Source organism: Cucurbita pepo, chromosome 8 (assembly GCF_057944985.1).
Source record: "Cucurbita pepo subsp. pepo isolate OVF chromosome 8, ASM5794498v1, whole genome shotgun sequence".
NCBI lineage: Eukaryota > Viridiplantae > Streptophyta > Magnoliopsida > Cucurbitales > Cucurbitaceae > Cucurbita > Cucurbita pepo.
This window is the reverse complement of record NC_141805.1, coordinates 9,759,676-9,778,704: the sequence shown is the minus strand read 5'-3', so window position 1 is coordinate 9,778,704 and position 19,029 is coordinate 9,759,676. Positions and strand designations below refer to the sequence as shown.

At 38.2% G+C, this 19,029-nt stretch overlaps 4 protein-coding genes across 5 annotated transcripts; 2 read left to right on the top strand and 2 right to left on the bottom strand.

Moving 5' to 3' along the window:
- The first annotated feature begins 676 nt into the window (after positions 1-676).
- Positions 677-5,358, top strand: VAM3 (Syntaxin/t-SNARE family protein). Its single transcript, XM_023684736.2, has 7 exons — positions 677-1,173; positions 2,570-2,663; positions 2,932-3,071; positions 3,381-3,455; positions 4,084-4,241; positions 4,318-4,418; positions 4,990-5,358. Exons 1-7 carry the CDS (start codon positions 983-985, stop codon positions 5,053-5,055), a joined length of 825 nt encoding a protein of 274 aa, XP_023540504.1. The 5' UTR covers positions 677-982; the 3' UTR covers positions 5,056-5,358.
- A 1,351-nt stretch (positions 5,359-6,709) lies between these two features.
- LOC111800820 (heat shock factor protein HSF8) lies at positions 6,710-10,622 on the bottom strand. Its single transcript, XM_023684687.2, has 3 exons — positions 10,073-10,622; positions 7,216-8,538; positions 6,710-7,120 (listed from the first exon to the last, which is right to left on the bottom strand). The coding sequence occupies exons 1-2, from the start codon at positions 10,352-10,354 to the stop codon at positions 7,258-7,260; spliced, it is 1,563 nt and encodes a 520-aa protein (XP_023540455.1). The 5' UTR covers positions 10,355-10,622; the 3' UTR covers positions 6,710-7,120; positions 7,216-7,257.
- Positions 10,623-12,313: 1,691 nt separating this feature from the next.
- LOC111800153 (uncharacterized) lies at positions 12,314-13,262 on the bottom strand. Its single transcript, XM_023683742.2, has one exon. It carries the CDS (start codon positions 13,238-13,240, stop codon positions 12,455-12,457), a length of 786 nt encoding a protein of 261 aa, XP_023539510.2. The 5' UTR covers positions 13,241-13,262; the 3' UTR covers positions 12,314-12,454.
- A 3,193-nt stretch (positions 13,263-16,455) lies between these two features.
- LOC111800878 (uncharacterized) lies at positions 16,456-18,791 on the top strand. 2 transcript variants are annotated; one of them, XM_023684783.2, is made up of 3 exons: positions 16,456-16,530; positions 18,229-18,381; positions 18,452-18,791. In XM_023684783.2, the coding sequence occupies exons 1-3, from the start codon at positions 16,496-16,498 to the stop codon at positions 18,630-18,632; spliced, it is 369 nt and encodes a 122-aa protein (XP_023540551.2). In that variant the 5' UTR covers positions 16,456-16,495; the 3' UTR covers positions 18,633-18,791. The 2 variants fall into 2 exon arrangements, with proteins under 2 accessions (XP_023540551.2, XP_023540550.2); XM_023684782.2 differs by having other exon boundaries at positions 16,464-16,530; positions 18,226-18,381.
- Positions 18,792-19,029: the final 238 nt, after the last annotated feature.

The window sequence follows — 19,029 nt, the reverse complement described above, 5'->3', positions numbered from 1 at the left end:
TAATTTGAGTTTAAAATACTATTTTCTTATAAAAATTTATTTTATTGATTTTAAATAAAAAAAATTAAATTGAATTTTTTAAAAATAATAACAAATTAATTTTTTAATCAATAGAGATTAACTTGAATTATTTTTATTTCACATGTTATTTATTCCATGAATATAATTATTATTTTAATGTAATTAACTTAATTATTATTTTAAAAAATTATAAACTTGGGTTAATTGAATTTTAAAATAAATTTATTAATTAGTTTCAAATAATAAATTATTATTTCAATAATAACACATGTTTGTTTAACCTACACATTATTTATTTTAATTAATTAAATTATAAATGAAATTAAATTTAAAAACATTATTTATTTATTTATTATGGTTTAGGCCAATATTTTATTCACATGTTTTATAATTAAAATTACTTAATCTTATAGTATCTCCGGTGAAATATAAATAAAATTATTATAATTGGAATTAAAATATTTTATGAAAAGTAATTTTAATTTTAATTTTTATAATAATAAAAATAATTAAATATTAAAATCTCCTCGTTTTTCTCGGGGAATTTCAGAGGGATCTTAGCCATACACGTGTCGAGAATAAGGGGATCATTATGTTGATCGTCACAGCGTAACAGAACTCTTACACCTCATTATTTGCTTTCTCTCTCCTCCATCGCCATCATCATCATCATCATCTTCATCGATTCTCTCTCTAAAAGGTTGAATTCCTCTCGCATTCTCATTGCGAATTCCTCATAGGCCAATCTTCCATTGCCCTAATTCGCCCCTTTTCCCCAATTTGATTTGAGGATTGCTCTGATCCTCGTCCACAGGAACGACGCCTTCATCTTGGTCCCGGATCCTTTTTTCCAGGGGAGAATTTGTTCTTCTTGAATTTTGGTTTGATCTCTCGTTCTCTCTGTTTCTCTCTGTTTCTCTCTCTGGTTTTCTCTCTTTGGAAAAGTTGGGATCTCGGCGACATGAGCTTTCAAGATATCGAGGCTGGTCGTCCGTTTGCTTCTTCGAGGAGAGACCTCGTCAATGGCAAACAAGATCCCACGCAAGCCGTTGCCTCGGGTATTTTTCAGATTAATACTGCCGTCGCTACGTTTCAGAGGCTTGTTAACACCTTGGGAACGCCGAAGGATACTCCCGAGCTACGCGAGAAGCTGTGAGTTGTGTAATTGTTTTCATTTTTTTTTTTTTAATTTTCTGTTAGGTTTCCTTAATTTTATGAGTTGTTGATGTTATCTTTGCCATTTCGTATGGATTGTTGCATTTTTGGCAATTTTCGTCTGTTTTAAGAATTTTGGGTTTCTGTTGAGTTTTGTCTTGTACGTTATCCTTGGCGTTTGTTCTCCCCTGGTGGAGGGATTCTCTATGAAACAAAAGAATACCGAGCGTGGAAAAGATCTGCATGGGGGATACCCATTTTTTTGGAATAGCGCCATAACATCCTTAGCGAACGGGTATCTTAGTCTTAAATTTCTTCGCCATGAAGTTTCTAGAGCTTTTAGTTTTTGCCTCTCAGTTTTGTGTAGCCTGAGCCATTTGATATACCAATGGGTCCACTCGCTTGGAGTTTCCATGTATGGCTATTCCATTTGCTTCGTCATATTTGATTTGGGTTTCTTCAATTTTTTTAGATAAGAAACAAAACTCTACTCTGCATAGGGGCTGGGATTGAGGGAACCTGGCTCAAACGAACTACAAAAGAAGGAGTTCTCTTTATCTTGACCACCCAAAATTATTGCCATAGATGCATTGACTCACAGATTCTTAATTTTGCTTCTCGCCAATTGGAGATATCTTTGAAATTTTTTGGTTCCTCTTTGCTAAATCTTCCATAAAGTAGCCGCCGGAGAGCTAACCTACACATCTTAGCCCTTTCTCTTAAGAATTTGACTGACAAGGAAGTTGTTTGATATCTTCATTAGTACTCCTGGGGAAATACTACTTGGCTTAAAAGGTCTCCAGAAATTTTCCCCACATTTGGTAGCTATAGAGAAAAAAGAACTGATAACTGTCTTCATGGTTGCTTTTGTAAAGACCATGCCTGTACAACTAATAAATGTGTAGGTGTCTTGTATGAATAGCATCAGTAGTATTCGGCCTTGTAAAATAATAAAAATAAATCGCTCCCGTGTTCCTCTTGTTCCAATTAATCTCTGTTAACATGATATACATAGATCATTTGTAGCATTTCTAAAGTAGTATGAGGATTATGATATTTCCACTAGCTTACACATATACATCTTTCCCATCAATATTCAGTTCAGATGGATAAATTACAAAATACCTAGGATCTCTAGTAATTTCATCATTGAAGTTTTTGTGCTCTTTTAATACAATTGTCAGTATGATGGGTTGTGCTCATGTATTGTCGTAACTTCTATAGTTTTAATTTGAAATAACTACAGGCCTTTTCAACTGACATTTCATTGATCCTCATTGAGTAGTTAAACTTACCTTGTCAATTATCATAGAGACACTACTATAGTCTACATTTCCATGTTAATCTTTGTTCCCATCGGAAAATGTTTTAATACTTTGTTGACATCTTGCAGGCACAAGACCAGGTTACATATTGGACAGTTGGTTAAAGACACCTCTGCTAAACTTAAACAAGCCAGTGAAATAGATCATCACGCCGGAGTTAACGTAAGACTTTTTTTCTAAACACCCACCTCTCTCTCCAGAAGTCCCCCCCTGGCAGTGATAAAATGTTAAGCTAGGATGCCAATTCCTACTTTCATAGCAAGAACAAAATATTCCTATATTGTAGTAGAGAATTGGAATAAGTTTTAATCTGATCCATCATCGATGATAGAGTATGACTGTAAGTTAGGACGTTTTATATTAGTACCTACATTAGTAACTTGAGAATTATCCGTCTCCTACTTTCTCAGACGATGTGATAATTCTGCAGGCCAGCAAGAAAATTGCAGATGCTAAGCTTGCAAAAGATTTTCAAGCAGTGTTGAAAGAATTTCAGAAGGCTCAACGACTTGCAGCTGAGAGGGAAACAGCATATACACCGTTTGTTCCCCAGGCAGTTCTACCTTCTAGGTATGTCAGGTTCATTATAACCATATGTACTTTTTTTGTTCTCTTTTTCCTGAAAAAGAGATGAAAGAGGAATATAATTCCGTTTCATCAGAAGGAGAGAGATATGGAAAAGAGGCAAGCTATTCGCCCAAAGAAACATGTTGGGTTGTTCCTTCTGATATAAGTTATTTGCTTGGAGTGTTTGTTGATTACTGACTACCTTGGATTTACTTGAGAATATTATTTACTCTTGGATTTGATTTGATTTGAACACATTAGTATGACTATTAACATTGTAATGCAATGTGGTTTGGTTGAACCTATTTACAGCTACACAGCCGGTGAGTCAGATGCAAGCTCAGAAAATAATCTTGAACAGCGTGCCCTCCTTGTGGAATCCAGGAGGTAACAGTTTTTTCTCTGCATTTTGTTGCTCGGTGATTGATTGTTGGGTTATGCAGTTGAATTTATGTTTCAAATACTCTGCACTATTTACTGATGAAATGTTGGGCCCATGTATGCAAGAACATCATTTCATATAAAAACGTAGTGCTAAAAACTCTTTAAATGAGTTTAAGTCTTTTCTTTAGGGGGTTTCTCTTTGGTAGTTGTGTTATTTTCTTGCAAAAAACAAAGTCCTGAATAAATCAGGTTAAAGATGAGAAAATCATTTGGTAGATTTGAGCAGTTAGAAGCTAATAACAGGAAGTGAAATTATTATGTCATTTTCCCTTTCTTTTAGTTGTTTCTTTTTTCTTGCTTAACAAATAGTGTGATTATTTGATTTGAAAAATGCTATAGTTATTTGATACTACCAGAATTAATAACCGAGGAATAGAAACTCTCTCCTTTCATATGGTGAATCCTAAGGCCTATCTAGGTTTCGTAGAATGCGCTGTCATGCATATATTTTCTGCCATGCTATATTCAGTGTTTTCCTAAAATTTGATGCTCCCTCTTCCCCAGTGTGCAACTTAATTATGATAAGGCAGGCGCATGCGTAGTTTATTACTTAATTGAATGGTTTGTGCAGACAAGAGGTCTTGCTGCTGGACAATGAAATTGCCTTCAATGAGGCAATAATTGAGGAAAGAGAACAAGGTATTCATGAAATCCAGCAGCAAATTGGAGAGGTCAATGAAATTTTCAAAGATCTTGCTGTTCTAGTTCATGAACAGGGAGCCATGATTGGTAAGGAACTTGAGTTTATAAAGTTGCAGTTGTGTGTGTAGCTCAAGTTATTCATGTATATATCTCCATGTTGTAGATGATATTGGATCCAACATTGAGAGTTCCCACGCTGCAACATCACAGGGAACAACTCAGCTTGTCAAAGCTTCAAAGACACAAAGATCAAATTCATCTCTGGTGAGCCCTTACGTTTTCTTATATTCTTCAGTATTCCTTTTTTTTTTTTTCATATCAATTAAACCATCAGTTGCAACAGGTTATTTGCTATTCTTCACTTTGCACTTTCACGATAGTACAAAGTCCTTATTTAATTCTTATGTTTGTATTTTGAGGCTAGAGTCTCAAACTTATAGTAGGAGGGTAGAGATAGTGAGGAGTGACATCGTTCGTCGGTTCTCATTGCATTTCGAGCCTTTAGAAGTCAGTTGAAGCCGTGTTTAGTTTATCAAAGTAACATTTGGATGCCTAACATCCATGATTCATGCATGTTTATTAAATAATTGAATGCTGAACTTGTTTTTTCCTTCTCATTCTTGTTATAATTGAGCAAGTGAGATCACTGTGTTAATCAACTAAGGGTGCCCCCTTTATACCCAAATAGATGTGCACTGCTGTATGCACTGTGGTGGTATTTGTGCTTTCATGGTCAAATTTTCACAACTAAAAACCACAAACATGTAACTCTGTGTTTCATGTGGTGTTCTTACATCTAATTCGTTGTATTTTTTATTCTTAATTTGATTGACAGGCTTGCTTGCTTTTGGTGATATTTGGTATAATCCTTCTCATTGTGATCATAATAGTTGTTGCTTAAATGAAAGAACTTGCATTGACTAAACAAACTTGCTGCTGCTATGGTGTGGCAAGATCAATCTTCCTGTTAGTTTCTTTTGATAAGCTTACGTTGTCGTGGATCCTGCCTTCTGGGAAAGGGTTGTGAAGGGGGGGCTCGATGTACACTTGTCGATCTGCCATTGGTATACTGTTTGCTACTGTCAGTTCGACCATCCTCTTCTATTTGGAAATGCTATAACCTTTTTGTGTGAAGGTGTGCAACCTACCCGTTTGTTCCTTGTTCTTTTAACCATTCAATTATATTGATAAATTATTTTTCTTCTCTCTCTCTTTTCTCCTCTGTACTGTTGCACACAAACCATTTACCCCAACTGTATCTTGGTTGGCGAAATGCAAGGAAGAGAGACAGCGCTCTCTTTCTCTCACATTCTAGGGTTGAGATATTATGGCTTTTGTACTAAAATAAATGGGTTTGTAGTCTTGTTCGTGTTTTCTGGATTGGTTTCTGTACTCGACGTAGTGACTGAATCGTAGAAACTTTCCCTGCTGTTCTTATGTTGGGCAAAGAGGAGCCTTTCCATATGATGGTTAATTTTATTTCATCTGAAAAATCTGGGGCTGGTTGAAAAATGTACTCGAATGGACGTAGAGACTATGACGAGTTTTGCAGTTATGAAATCGAATTATTTGGTGCTGGAAATGAAGGCTTTCTTATTACTTGTTGGGATCTCATAGAAATCAAATTAGCAAAATTTTACTATTAAAGATTCTCGTCAAGACTAAGGGCAAGCCTACAAAAGAAGAGATGACTTACAAGTTTGAACAAAGGCGAAGTTTTATGAAATCCATAAGTTCATGGCTTAAGAATTATAATATGCCATTGTCTAAGAAACTACATAATTTTAATTTGCGAGTAATCTATAGTCATAGTAACTCACATATCACCAATCACCAATACTACATTGTTGCACACAATCGATACCACTAAGAACTTGTCACAATCGTACTTTTAATGGCAGCAAACTTGCAATTGTGCGATACTCACTTTCCAACCACAAGTGAGTTAAGCCAATTCATTCTTGCATTGCGTGCGATACTCACTTTCCAACCACAAGTGAGTTAAGCCAATTCATTCTTGCATTGCCTTCGGCCAAGCGACGTATGCTCGAGCCTCTAGCAGTTTTAAGAGAAGATTTTAGATAGAGGGCAGAAAGAGATTTTCGAAAGAGACGTTATATAAGCAAGCAAGAGAAATAACAAGGCTTAAAATATAAAATCTTGGGTAGGAAGACTTAAAATTTTAAAACGAATATTCTAAACTTCAAAATCCTGGTTATATCGTAACTTAAAATTTTAAAAATAATATTCTAAACTAGTTCAAAAACATGGTTAAAGCGTAACTTAAAAAGCTTTTAAAATAATATTCTAAACTCCAAAAATAATGAACCTCCATAGATCCAAGCCAAGAATTTATATCCTAATAAAATAAGTCAATCTAAAGCTTGGAACATATAAATACAATCTTGTCATTAACAACTTTGTTTAAAAATATGATTCTTTGTCAAAAAAATATGGATTCAAATGGCCAAATACAAAAAAAGACCAGCCTACACTAAACCAAACCAAACAAAAATTGTTCAATCTCACAATATTTTGACCGTAGCAACTTCGAATCAATTCAATCAGCCATGCCATTCTGTAATGATTCTCTTGTTTAGTATCTTATATCAGTCCAATCTATATGGTCATTCCTAAGTCGAGCCGAACGAACCTGTTTACACGCACCCTTCTAGATTACATGGAAAGCTAAAATGTACTGCGAATATTATTTAATAGCAGAGTCAGCTCTTCCTATAATACTGAGAACAACTGAATTCTCCATCCATACGTAAGTACAATTAGCATCCAAAATAAACCAACCCTGTAATCTCCTTACCTTTCTATTTCCATGGCTTGTAATTCAAGAAGCTAAACTTAAAGCTCATTAGACGACGAAAAGGATGTACCTACGAACATTACCGTGTGTAGTATTAACAGACCTCCATGATTCTAAGGGTATCCGTCCACAGCTACCGAAGCGAAACCTGTGAAAAAGGAGCAGAGCCAACACTAAAATATGGATCAGAAGCACAATATCATCATTATGTATAGCAAGTAGATAAGATTATCATCGGTTTACCTTAATCGACTCTAGAACCTACTTTACATTTGACGATCAAGCTCAAACCCTTTTAATTTCTGAAGTGAGAAGGTCCATCTGTTCCGTAAGTTTATCCACATGTTTAGATTTGTCCCACATGTTTTCTAATGGCTGCATTTCGTTTGTCTTCGGTAGTCCTCCAGTCAAAAAGTCAACCTCTTCCTCCTGGCATGGGCTATGCACAAGAAGATCATTCCAGAAGTTGGAATTGTCTAGTAAGGCATCGATATCAGGATCGGGGGATATGCTATCAATTTCAATGGGAATATTGGCTGCTTCCAACAAACTCAGACCTGAAAATGCACCATTCCCAGTCTCAGCTGCCCTATAATCTGCTTCAGGAGCATCAATAATGTTCTCAGACACCATTTCAGATATTTGGGAAAGCTCAGACATGATTACATCTGTCTCTGAAACTGGCAAGGAAGAAGCTTCCCGAGCCCCTGGACCGCGCACAGCATTAACAGAAAAAGGAGTAGTTGAAACCTTGTCAGAAGTTGTGGCTTGGGGCGACGAGTGAATTTCTGAAATGGCAGTTGAGGGGCCATGAGAAGCAATACCCGAAGCGGCTGAATTAAAAGAAGACGCCCCTGAGGTCGGAGGTACCTCTTGAAGAGTCACACCTGATACAGAAGTAGAAGAGTTCCCGTTGTCCATTGCTGCACACGACGATGGCAAACCATCACTGATTAGAAAACTGTCGGTATTGTGGTTCAAAGGTTCCAAATGTGAAGTATCTATTTTCATTATCTGTCTCAGCATAGCTTTTGCTGCCTCGTTCATGAGAGGTTGATACTTGACGATTTGCCCATCAGGAACAGTAGTATGCTCTGACTCGGCAATTCCATCCTGCTTGAGCCTTCGCTTTTTATTAGCTTCACTTATGCGTCGAGTACTTTCGTTTTGCTGCTGCACAAACTGAGCCAAAAAGCCAGGGCTTTGCACGGCCTTTGCAAGGAATGACATCATCTGCTGCTGTCGCTGCTCCATCCCCTGTAGACGCTGTACCATAGTTTGCAGCTGGTTGTCAGTAGTTTGTTGCTGCTGCCTCAATCTCACAAGTTCCTGCATGAGAACATTTTTGTCTCTTTTAAGCCTCTCAACCTCTTCCTCCAAACCGAATTTACCAACTTCCACACAAGCTCCCACTGAGGAACTTTGTCCATGAGACTGCTGTGGTTGTTGCTGACTGTGACCATGGACAGGCCTTCGTCGAGTTATACTCTTAAGCAGGTGTTTATGACCTCTTAAGAAGCCTTCATTAGCAAACTCCCAACGGTCGGGATCAACTTTCCTGAAGCCCTGGTTAAACAATATAAACAACCAGCCAAATACAGTGGAGGAATCAAACAACTAGAAAGGTATGAGTAAGCAAAATGAACGTAAAAGAAAAACAGACCACTGAACATAGATTCACACAATACTGATCTCTGCTTACTCATTGTAACAGTTCAAACCCACTGCTAGCAGATATTGTCCTCTTTCGCTTTTCCCTTTCGAGCTTCCCCTTAAGGTTTTTAAAACGCGTCTGCTAGGGAGAGGTTTTCACACCCTTATAAAGAATGTTTCGTTCTCCTCCCCAACCGATGTGGGATCTCACAATCCACCCCCTTCGGAGTCCAACGTCCTCGCTGACACTCATTCCCTCCTCCAATCGATGTGAGACTCCCCAATCCACCCTTTGGGGCCTAGCTAGCTCTTCGCAAGTGAAGTTTCTTCTAAAACAAAGATGATCCTAAACTAGCTCTTGGGAACATTAGATTTCCAGATAGTCAACAAATATGGCCAAATCATGTCCATAAAAGAAGTCAAGTCTGTTGGGAACATTAGATTTCCAGATAGTCAACAAAGCCTAATAAAGATAGGGCAACAGGTTAAAGAGACAGATGAACGAACATTAGAGAGGATAAACCATTCTTCCCCAAAAGTCAAAATGATGTCTTCTGAATAACATATCCTTGAACCTTGAAATCTTTAATGGGGGAAGACTCTTAAATTAATGTCGACGAGGTAAAGCCCTTAGGAAAGGAGAGGAGAACGATTGCCTTCATTCACTGATGCAACCATACTTAACAAATCCATTTGTTGACTGCAATTTGGAATAAAAACTCAATAACCTTAGCAAACTATAGGTTACTTATTTTTCACTTCCACCACTTGAATCAACCCCATTTAGCTCCATCATCCTATGAAATAAGGCTCAATTTTAATTACAAGGCTATGTTTAGCAATGAGCGGTAAGTTCCTCGCCATCCCAAAAGAGGTCGTCCCAGCATCTTATCTAACTTAACAAGCAACTCGAATAGAGAAAACAATAAATTGGGGCAGTGGAAGGCACAAATTAAACAATACTCCATCAGGCCTCCCTTTACAATATAAGCAAACTTCCACCAGTTCATATATATATCAAATATAACTCTATTTCCTATGTTCTATACTAAGGGAAATTTACGACCTTCTAAGCTTAGAGTTTCAAACCCAGAAAACACGCACCCTAAAAATCAAATTATTGCTAGAAAAATGTCCACACGTTCAAAATGAAAAAGGAAAGACTGCACCTATAGAAAACAAATTGATTCTAAAACATGAAACTTAGACTAGCAATTCCATCCCACGAATTCAATCCACAAATAGCATCCAATTTTACCCACTAAAAACAATGGATTCCAATCTCAATCTAATTACTTCCCAACAAAGCAACCCGCACTCCAACAGATACAACAGAATTGCAGAGATTCAAAACACAAACTAAAGCGATGAAACCAAACCAAATCAAACAATTCTCAATTCAACACAAAACCTCATGATAAGAAATAAAACAAAGCAAACACCATACATAGGTATTGAGCTGCCTAACGAAGCTGGAGAAGTTATTATGCTTGAAATATTTGGGCAAAAGATCCCTAGCGAACTCAGGCGGATTCCACACCACAAAACTATTATTCGTGGAGCTCCAGGACACAACCGCATCAGTAGCCGGGTCGTCCACCATATCATAGGTCTTACTCAGAAACGGCGGAGGCGCGTTGGCATTAGTGATAGGAGGCGGCACCGTAGGATGAGAGCTACCACTTCCAGAGGTTAATCCAGCTTCTCCGCCATTAGCATTCCCGTCCATTTCAGCGTCAACAAAGAGAAGACGAGTAAGAAACAACGCAAAAACAAACACCGAATCGGAAAATTAGGGTTTGGAAATGCAGGAAACGGAAAATTCCATCTCCAGGAGATGAAAACGCTTGAATTGAAGAAGAAATGAGAGGAAATCGGAGGGTTTCAGAGGAGGAGGAGGAGGAAGAAGATCAATTGGCGGATGAGAGAGAAGAAGATAACCAGAGACTGAAAACGAGAGTGGTCGTCGTACGGACGAACAGCGATGCAAAGGAAAAAAGGTGACCGACTTGCCCTATATGGAAATCGAAAGCTATTAAACGACGCCGTCTCGAAATCTTGACCCCCCGACGACGTCGTATCCGTGTTTTGAGCTGCTTGCTTTTTTATTTTTATTTACTTTTTTTAATTTTCGAAGGAATGTCTTTACCATTTTTTATTTCACTTAGATTCTCTAAACATATTTTCTTTTCTTTTTATAATCATTTTTTTTAACATATTTTAAAATATATTTTCGAATTTAATTAGAAAAAAAAAACTTTTATACCAACACGAAATTCTCGATGGCTTAGGTCGGTGACCCGAGCAATTCAAATAAAATTCACAACCCAATTTAATCTTCTATTTAAAAAAAAATTAAAACATTCACTTATTCACTGTACATATTACATTAATAACTAAATTCTCATAAAATTAAAATATTAAATATTTATAAGTCACAACTTATCATTAACATCGGTTACTAACATTAAATATTTTTAATCATTTTACGAGTAGGTAAAAAATGTCAGCCCGAACCGAATTTTTCTATTTAAAAAAAATTCAATCGAACCCAAATCGAAAAAAGAATATTTATTAAATTATTTGGTCATATGAACGCCTCTACTTAGTGTATTTCTTCGTGCTCGACCTATATTTCATATATGAAATTTCTGAAATTAAAAAAATTTAAGGTTAAAAACTTTAAAAGGCTCCCAGATCTTAAAAAAAAAAAGATCTAAACCTTAACAATTGTTTATTGAATTGAAGAACATTGTTGCCGTATGAGCCGCCATGATATTGAGATTTAAATGGCTTATGAAACGACTTGCATTACTATAAATAAATAATTAGCCATTTGATATGAAATAGTGGAAAACTGATGAGATCGTGAGATTTATATGAATAAAAAAATTGTAAAATCTTATTCGATATGAGCTCACACGTGAAATAACTACTTGCATGTATACGAGATGATCTACTAGGGTTGTGCCCTGTACGATATGAACCCACATGCAGAATCACTCTCTGCATGTATATGAGCTGATCTACTAGAGCCGTGCGCCGTAAGATATGAACCCACATGTAACATCACTCTCTACATGTATACGAGATAATCTCTTAGGGTTGTGCTCGGTACGATATGAACCCACATGCAGGATCACTCTCTACATGTATACGAAATGATCTACTAGGGTTGTGCTCGGTACGATATGAACCCACATGTAGAATCACTCTCTACATGTATACGAGATGATCTACTAGGGTCGTGCCTTGTTAGATATGAACCCACATGTAGGATCACACTCTGCATGTATACGAGATGATCTACTAGGGTCGTGCCCGGTACGATATGAACCCACATGCAATATCACTCTCTACATATATATGACATATATGACATGATCTACTAGGGTCGTGCCTAGTACGATATGAACCCATATGCAAGATCACTCTCTACATGTATATGACATGATCTATTGGGGTCGTGCCCAGTACGATATGAACCCACATGCAAGATCACTCTCTATATGTATACGAGATGATCTACTAGGATCGTGCCCGGTACAATAAGCACCCACATACATGATCACTCTCTGCATATATACGAAAAGATCTATTAGGGTCGTGCTCGGTATAATGTGAACCCACATGCAGGATCAGTCTCTACATTTATATGAGATGATCTACTAGAATCGTGCACGAGAGATTATAAGATAACTTCGTACTCATCATTCATATAGAAACTTAAACATTCTTACCCAAATTCTTCTTATTTTATCAAACACATTGAAAACTAGGCAAGCATTTTCATTTTAACGATAAGCTTTGAGATTGTGTTCGTTTAAGGTCAATATCCACCATCATATCCTCCTTCACCACCAACACCACCGTAGCCACTTCCGGCGCCGCCACCACTCCCATATCCACTTCCTTTAGCACCACCACCATAACCACCACCTGACCCACCCCCTCCTCCACTCCCATAGCCAACACCACGGTCTCCTCCTGGACCATATCCAGCTCCACCTCCAGCTCCATATCCTCCACCTCCGCCACTACCATACCCAACTCCATGATCAGCTCCACCGCCATACCCACTCCCTCCACCACCACCGCTACCATAGCCCTTTCCATGTCCACCCAAATCCCCATATCCTACACCACTTCCTCCACCACCACCGCTACCATAGCCTTTCCCATGTCCACCCAAATCCCCATATCCTACACCACTTCCTCCACCACCACCGCTACCATAGCCTTTCCCATGTCCACCCAAATCCCCATATCCTACACCACTTCCTCCACCACCACCACTTCCATATCCACTACCTCCAAGGTCTCCTACACCTGCATAGCCAGAACCACCTCCGCCGCCGCCGCCACTTCCATATCCAGAGCCTCCAAGAGCAGAGCCAGCTCCAGCTCCATATCCTCCACCGGACCCACCACCATATGCACCATAAGGTCCATCATGATGGTCATGATCATACCCTACTCTTGGGTTATGCTGGTATCCATAGCCTACATCGGAGTGATGTGGAGGATCATAAGAGAGAAGGGTTCTGGCCGCCGAAGCTAAGCCTAAACCAAGGAGTAGAAGAAAAGTAAGAGACAAAGATTTAGAGATAGCCATTGGTAAAGGGATGAGTATACAATCAATCCATTCATCTCCTTATATAGGACATGCTTGAGGGGCTTCATCAAATCTTTGTTTATTCCCATTTGCTTCTTCACCGAAAAATATCTTTGATGTGACGCTCGAGTAAAGGAAAGGGTATATGAATATACCATGTACTATGAGAGTCATCCCGAAAATAAGATGTAACGATCTAAGCTTACCTCTAGCCGATATTGTTCTCTTTGGACTTTCCCTTAAGGTTTTTAAAATGGGTCGGCTCGGGAGAGGTTTTCACACTCTTTATAGAGAATGTTTTGTTCTCCTCTCTAACTGATGTGGGTTCTCGAGCTAGACACCGGACGATGTGTCAGTGAGGAGGCTGAACCCTAAAGGGGTGGACATGAGGCGGTGTGCTGGCAAGGATGTTGGGCCCTGGAGGAGGTGGATTGGGAGGTCCCACATCAATTGGAGAAGAGAATGAGTGCTAGCGAGGACGTTGGGTCCCGAAGGAGGATGAATTGTGAGATTCTACACCGGTTAGGGAGGAGAACAAAACATTATTTATAAGAGTGTGAAAACCTCTAGTTGAGGGAAAGCCCGAAGAGGACAATATTTGCTAGCGGTGGGCTTGGGCTCTTATATAAGTGATCTTATTTATTCAAACACTGTAAACGAAGAAAATGAAAGAGAAACGACTGAACCTTTACAGGAGAGTAACTTTACAGGAGAGTAAATAAAAAAAAAAGGAGAATTTCTTGAACGGATATTACCTTTCGGCTTTCCCTTTCGGGCTTCCCCTCAAGGCTTTAAAACGCGTCTGCTAGGGGAAGGTTTCCACACCCTCATAAATGGTGATTTGTTCTCCTCCCAAACCAATGTGGGACATCACAATCCACCCCCTTTCGGGGCCAGCGTCCTCGCCGGCACTCTTTCCTTCTTCCAATCGATGTGGGACCGCCCCCAAATCCACTCCCTTTGGGGCCAGCGTTCTTACTGGCACATCTATTTGCTTCTAGACTAAAAAAAAATTACTGGATAAGATAAGGTGTAGTCGATATCTTAATAGATATTACCTAATTATAATTTGAGAGAGAAACATTAAAATACTTCTCATTTTGTATGCAATGGTGGAAAAATGATCACATTTATTATTTTAAGATAAAGTTTGATAGTGGTCAAGCTATGAGTGCCAACTTAGAGATATTTCAACTTGGTAACATTATAATTATTTATAAACATAAGGTACCTAAGTTTTCAAATAATAAATATAAATTTTAGTTAGTGAAGTGAACCAAAGATTAAGATTATGTTTAAAGTTTTTAAAAAAGAGGGTTAAGTGGGTTGGTGATATTATTTTTCTAGAAATAAGATATGATTTTTTCCATCTCCATTATCAACTTCATTATTATAATCTTTTAAAACTATACACTATAAAAATAGTGTGACATTAATATGAGGGGTAAAATTGGCATTTTTACTATATCGTAACAAATTAATAAAATATAAAATAAATATCTATATGTAAAGCTATGGTTAATAATAATGTAATTCTTTTAATGGAATCAAATATGCATACCACAATTGTCAATGGGGTCGTAATGGTAATTTAAAAGGGCGGTATTGTCTTTTTAAAAGGGTTGTGTTGGGTTTAGAAGGATTTCGGGTTTGGATTGAGTTCATTTTTTGGAACCTGATTCGGTTCGGGTTGGATTCGAGTTCGAAATTTAAATTATTGGGACAACCGACCCAACTCGAAAATCTTTAAAAAAAAATGGCTCAAGCCCAAGCCCATAAGTCACGTTGTCTACCCTTGCACCTAGCCAGAGTGCAGAGTGGGTCTCTTTACTCTTCAATACACACGAGATTGAATTAATAACTTTTTGACTCTTTGTCTCTCTCTCTGTTCGATACATGAGATGAAATACGTATTTTCACTGTTCTCATCTTTCTCATTGTCTCTAAGTTGTTTGTCTTCATCATTCTCATCTCACTACGTTTGTCTTCGTCGTTGGCTTCTTTATTTCTCCGTTGACGTCGTTCTCATCTCATAGCGGACATTGATGTTGCTCATCAGTCACCTCTTTATTTCTCCGTCGGACTCTCTTCTCAGTTCTCATTTCTCCGCTCGACCTCGTCCCTGTGTTTCTCATCAAACATCGTCACCAACGATCTCTCCGTTTGGCATTCCATTCCACTTCCGTCAGACTTCACCACTCTAGGTTTGTCATCAGACTTCTCCGCTCTGTGTTTCTCGTCGGACTTCTCCACTCAGTGCTACGTTGTTTCTCTGCTCCACTTCTTGTCTCTTCTCAATTTGGAACAACCCAAACCCAACTCGAAAATAGATGGTTGGGTTGTTAATTTTTTTTTGAGTCCAACCAACCAAAACCTTCGGATTTGGGTTGGGTTAACTCTCAACTAAAAAAATCTCTCATCCCAACCCAATCCAATCCAGACCATGTACACCCCTAAACACTACATAATATCATTATTTTCCACAAATGTCAATATTATAAAGTAGAGTCCGACAATTTTCTTTCTTCGGACAATGTCGCCCTTAAACAACAACAATTAAAGTGAATACAAAAAATTAAAGCTCAGAAGTATTTATTTCTAATTTATCTGTATTTTTACTTGAGAGTTAACCTAAACGTTACTCAACTAGTTATATATGGTCGAACACCTCAATCTATATATATATAATTAATTGGTCATGATCGTGCTTGAAACGGGTCTATTCCATAATAAAACAAGATATGCTGATTTGGAAACCACTTTAAACTAATAATGTTTCAAATATTCTATATTATTTTAAGGGACAGTACGAAAATGGGTCGTTTCGATTCGCTCCTCTAACCTTTTTAGACTCCTTTCTCCGAATGAAATATAACAATGCTCGAGCTTCTGCTTTGTTTGCGTTCTTAACCCGTGTTTGTCAGAGTTGTCTCACTTACTCCGCTCCTTTCCAAAATAAATGGTATATGTTAATTGAGAATGGCTCCAAAATTGAAGCCTAATTATTATTATGATAAAATCATTCTCAATGACCATTCTAAACCACTAAAAGTGCAGCCAAGAAGATGAGAATGATTAAATATCATATAGTAAAATGACCAATTTGTCCTCAACAAAAACAAATGCGAGGAAAGACACCTTGGGTATTTTAGTCTTTTCATAATCCATCTAGAATATTCCACTCGGTATGAATATAAATAAGGGTTGAACGCTTTTCCATTGACACAAAGAAAGCTTAAAAATTGCAAAGAGAAAATGGAGAGTGAGGCAAAAGCCATTCAATCTCTCAGGTTTTTCTTCCCATTTCTTTCTTTTTTATATTGCTTTGATCTTGTTTTTTATTGTTTGTTTAAGTTTATTTTGTTTATATGCTTTGATCTTTGCATTCTTTACACGTTTTGCCGAAGATTCAGATTAAGATTTGGGATCTAGATTTGATATTGGTCCCGACGTTCTTGCTACGTGATCATAAAACCTACTTTGTCTTGAATTATTCTAAGAGTTAAAATTATCTCCACAAACTAACACACCAACACGAGTCTTTTGATATAAAATTGTTTCGAGCAAAGTTGTCACAACTCAAGTCTATTGTTAGTAGATATTTTTTGCTCTGGCTCGTTACATCGCCGTCAAGTCTTACAGTTTTAAAATGCTTCTGCTAGAGAGAGGTTTCCACACTCTTATAAGGAATGACTCGTTCTCCTCTCCAATCGATGTAGCATCTCACAATTCACATCTATTGTGGGTCAGCGTCTTGGCTGGCATACCGCTTGGTGTCTGGCTCTTACACAAAGAGGTTTTCACACTCTTGTAAAGAATGTTTCGTTCTCCCCTCCAATTGATGTGTGATCTCACAATCTACCCCTCATGTGGGTCAACGTCCTTGTTGGCACACCGCTCAGTGTCTAGCTCTGACACAAGAGGTTTTAACACTCTAGTAAAGAATGTTTTGTCCTCCTCTCTAATCGACGTGGGATCTCACAGTCTACCCCATTTGAGAGTGCAGCGTCCTCGTTGGCACACCGCTCGGTATTTGGCTCTAATATCATTTGTAACCGCCTAAATCCTAGATATTGTCCGTTTTGGCCGGTTACGTATTGTTGTCAATTTCACAGTTTACAAAAGTACACTTCACGTTTGAAATTACTAAGATTGAGTCAATAAAAAAAAAACGTGCTTTCTCAGCACATGTACTAACTATAAATTCTCATAAACATTACTCGTTTGAATATGGTCTTACTTTGTAAGTAACGAGGCCCACCGCTAGCGGATATTGTTCTTTTTGGACTTTCCCTTTCAGCTTTAAAAAGTTTCTACCAGGGGAAGGTTTCCACACCCTTATAAATGGTGTTTTGTTATCCTCCCCCCGACCAATATGAGACATCACAATCCACCCTCCTTCGAGTCAGCGTCCTCGCTGGCACTCGTTCCTTTCTCCCATCGATGTGGGACCGCCATCAAATCCACCTCCTTTCGGGGTCTAGCGTCCTTACTTGCACACCGTCTCGTGTCTACCCCCTTCGGGGAACAGCGAGAAAACTGACATATTGTCCACCCCCTTCGGGGAACAGCGAGAAAACTGACATATTGTCCAATGTCTAACTGACATATTGTCCAATGTCTAACTGACATATTGTCCAATGTCTAACTGACATATTGTCCAATGTCTAACTGACATATTGTCCAATGTCTAACTGACATATTGTCCAATGTCTAGCTCTGATACCATTTGTAACGACTCAGACCCACCGCTAGCAGATATTGTTCTCTCTAGCTTTCCCTTTCGGGCTTCTCCTCAAGGCTTTAAAGCGCATCTACTAGGGGAAGGTTTCTACACCCTTATAAATGGTGTTTTATTCTCCTCCCCAACCAATATGGGACATCACATACTTGATCTACGCACCCATCTTTTACTCGAGTATCACAACTATCGACCTTCGAAACGATAGCAAACATTTCTCACATTCTATTTCTTAATATTCAAGTAGTGTGGGGAGTGAGGTAGAAGTTGGAGCAAAGGGAGTACTTGGGAAGGCATATTGCAAATGTGGGGAAGGTTGGAAATGCGAGATCAAAAGAACTCAAGGCCCTGATGCAGGGAAGACCTTTGTCAATTGTGGCAACAACTGCGTCTGCATAATGTAAGTATCATGAACCATTACAACAAAGTTCGTGTGGGTACTCTTTTTATGTGAACATGATATCATGCAGCGAAGAGACAGCCGAGGGGGCCGTCAAGTTGCAGCAATTGGCCGGCGAGGGCGGCTTTGAAGGAGCCTCTTGCGAGTGTGGAGAAGGTTGGAGCTGCACCATTTCCAAGATTGAAGGCCCTCAAGACACCAAGTCCTTTGCTAAATGTGCTGGTGATTGTTCTTGCATCACTGTTGCTTGATCGTGTCGTATATGTTTCAAAATTTAAGCATTGTTGAAGACTAAACGGACTTTCTTCATTTGGGTTTGTGTCTGTTTAATTGTTGTTCATGTAAACATATTCTCGTGTATGAAAGTTAATGACCGAAAATAAGATCTACTCGTAAAGACATTTTTAGTAGTTCAAAATCTCGAGTTTGATTTTTTTTATTATTTTATTAATATATAGAGATGATCAAGATCAAGAGTAAAAAAAACTCGTGATTTGAATCACTCTACCAGATAACTTGAATGATTCTAAGCACAACAAGCTGATTAATGTGCCGCTTTCATTTTAGTTTGGGTTAAGTAGCCTAGATTGATCGAATTATCAAGTCATATGAACATCTATACTTAAAATAACATTTTATTTTGGTCCA

What these genes read in the sequence shown, in the direction of transcription:
- LOC111800878 (XM_023684782.2), top strand. Translation starts at nt 16,496, where the DNA reads ATGGAGAGTGAGGCAAAAGCCATTCAATCTCTCAG. An exon ending in AAAGCCATTCAATCTCTCAG is followed by an intron (nt 16,531 to 18,225) that starts GTTTTTCTTCCC and finishes TTAATATTCAAG; the next exon opens with TAGTGTGGGGAGTGAGGTAG. An exon ending in AACAACTGCGTCTGCATAAT is followed by an intron (nt 18,382 to 18,451) that starts GTAAGTATCATG and finishes GATATCATGCAG; the next exon opens with CGAAGAGACAGCCGAGGGGG.
- LOC111800153 (XM_023683742.2), bottom strand. Translation starts at nt 13,240, where the DNA reads ATGGCTATCTCTAAATCTTTGTCTCTTACTTTTCTTCTACTCCTTGGT.
- LOC111800820 (XM_023684687.2), bottom strand. Translation starts at nt 10,354, where the DNA reads ATGGACGGGAATGCTAATGGCGGAGAAGCTGGATTAACCTCTGGAAGT. An exon ending in TTAGGCAGCTCAATACCTAT is followed by an intron (nt 8,539 to 10,072) that starts GTATGGTGTTTG and finishes TTGTTTAACCAG; the next exon opens with GGCTTCAGGAAAGTTGATCC.
- VAM3 (XM_023684736.2), top strand. Translation starts at nt 983, where the DNA reads ATGAGCTTTCAAGATATCGAGGCTGGTCGTCCGTTTGCTTCTTCGAGG. An exon ending in CAGGCAGTTCTACCTTCTAG is followed by an intron (nt 3,072 to 3,380) that starts GTATGTCAGGTT and finishes ACCTATTTACAG; the next exon opens with CTACACAGCCGGTGAGTCAG. An exon ending in AAAGATCAAATTCATCTCTG is followed by an intron (nt 4,419 to 4,989) that starts GTGAGCCCTTAC and finishes TTTGATTGACAG; the next exon opens with GCTTGCTTGCTTTTGGTGAT.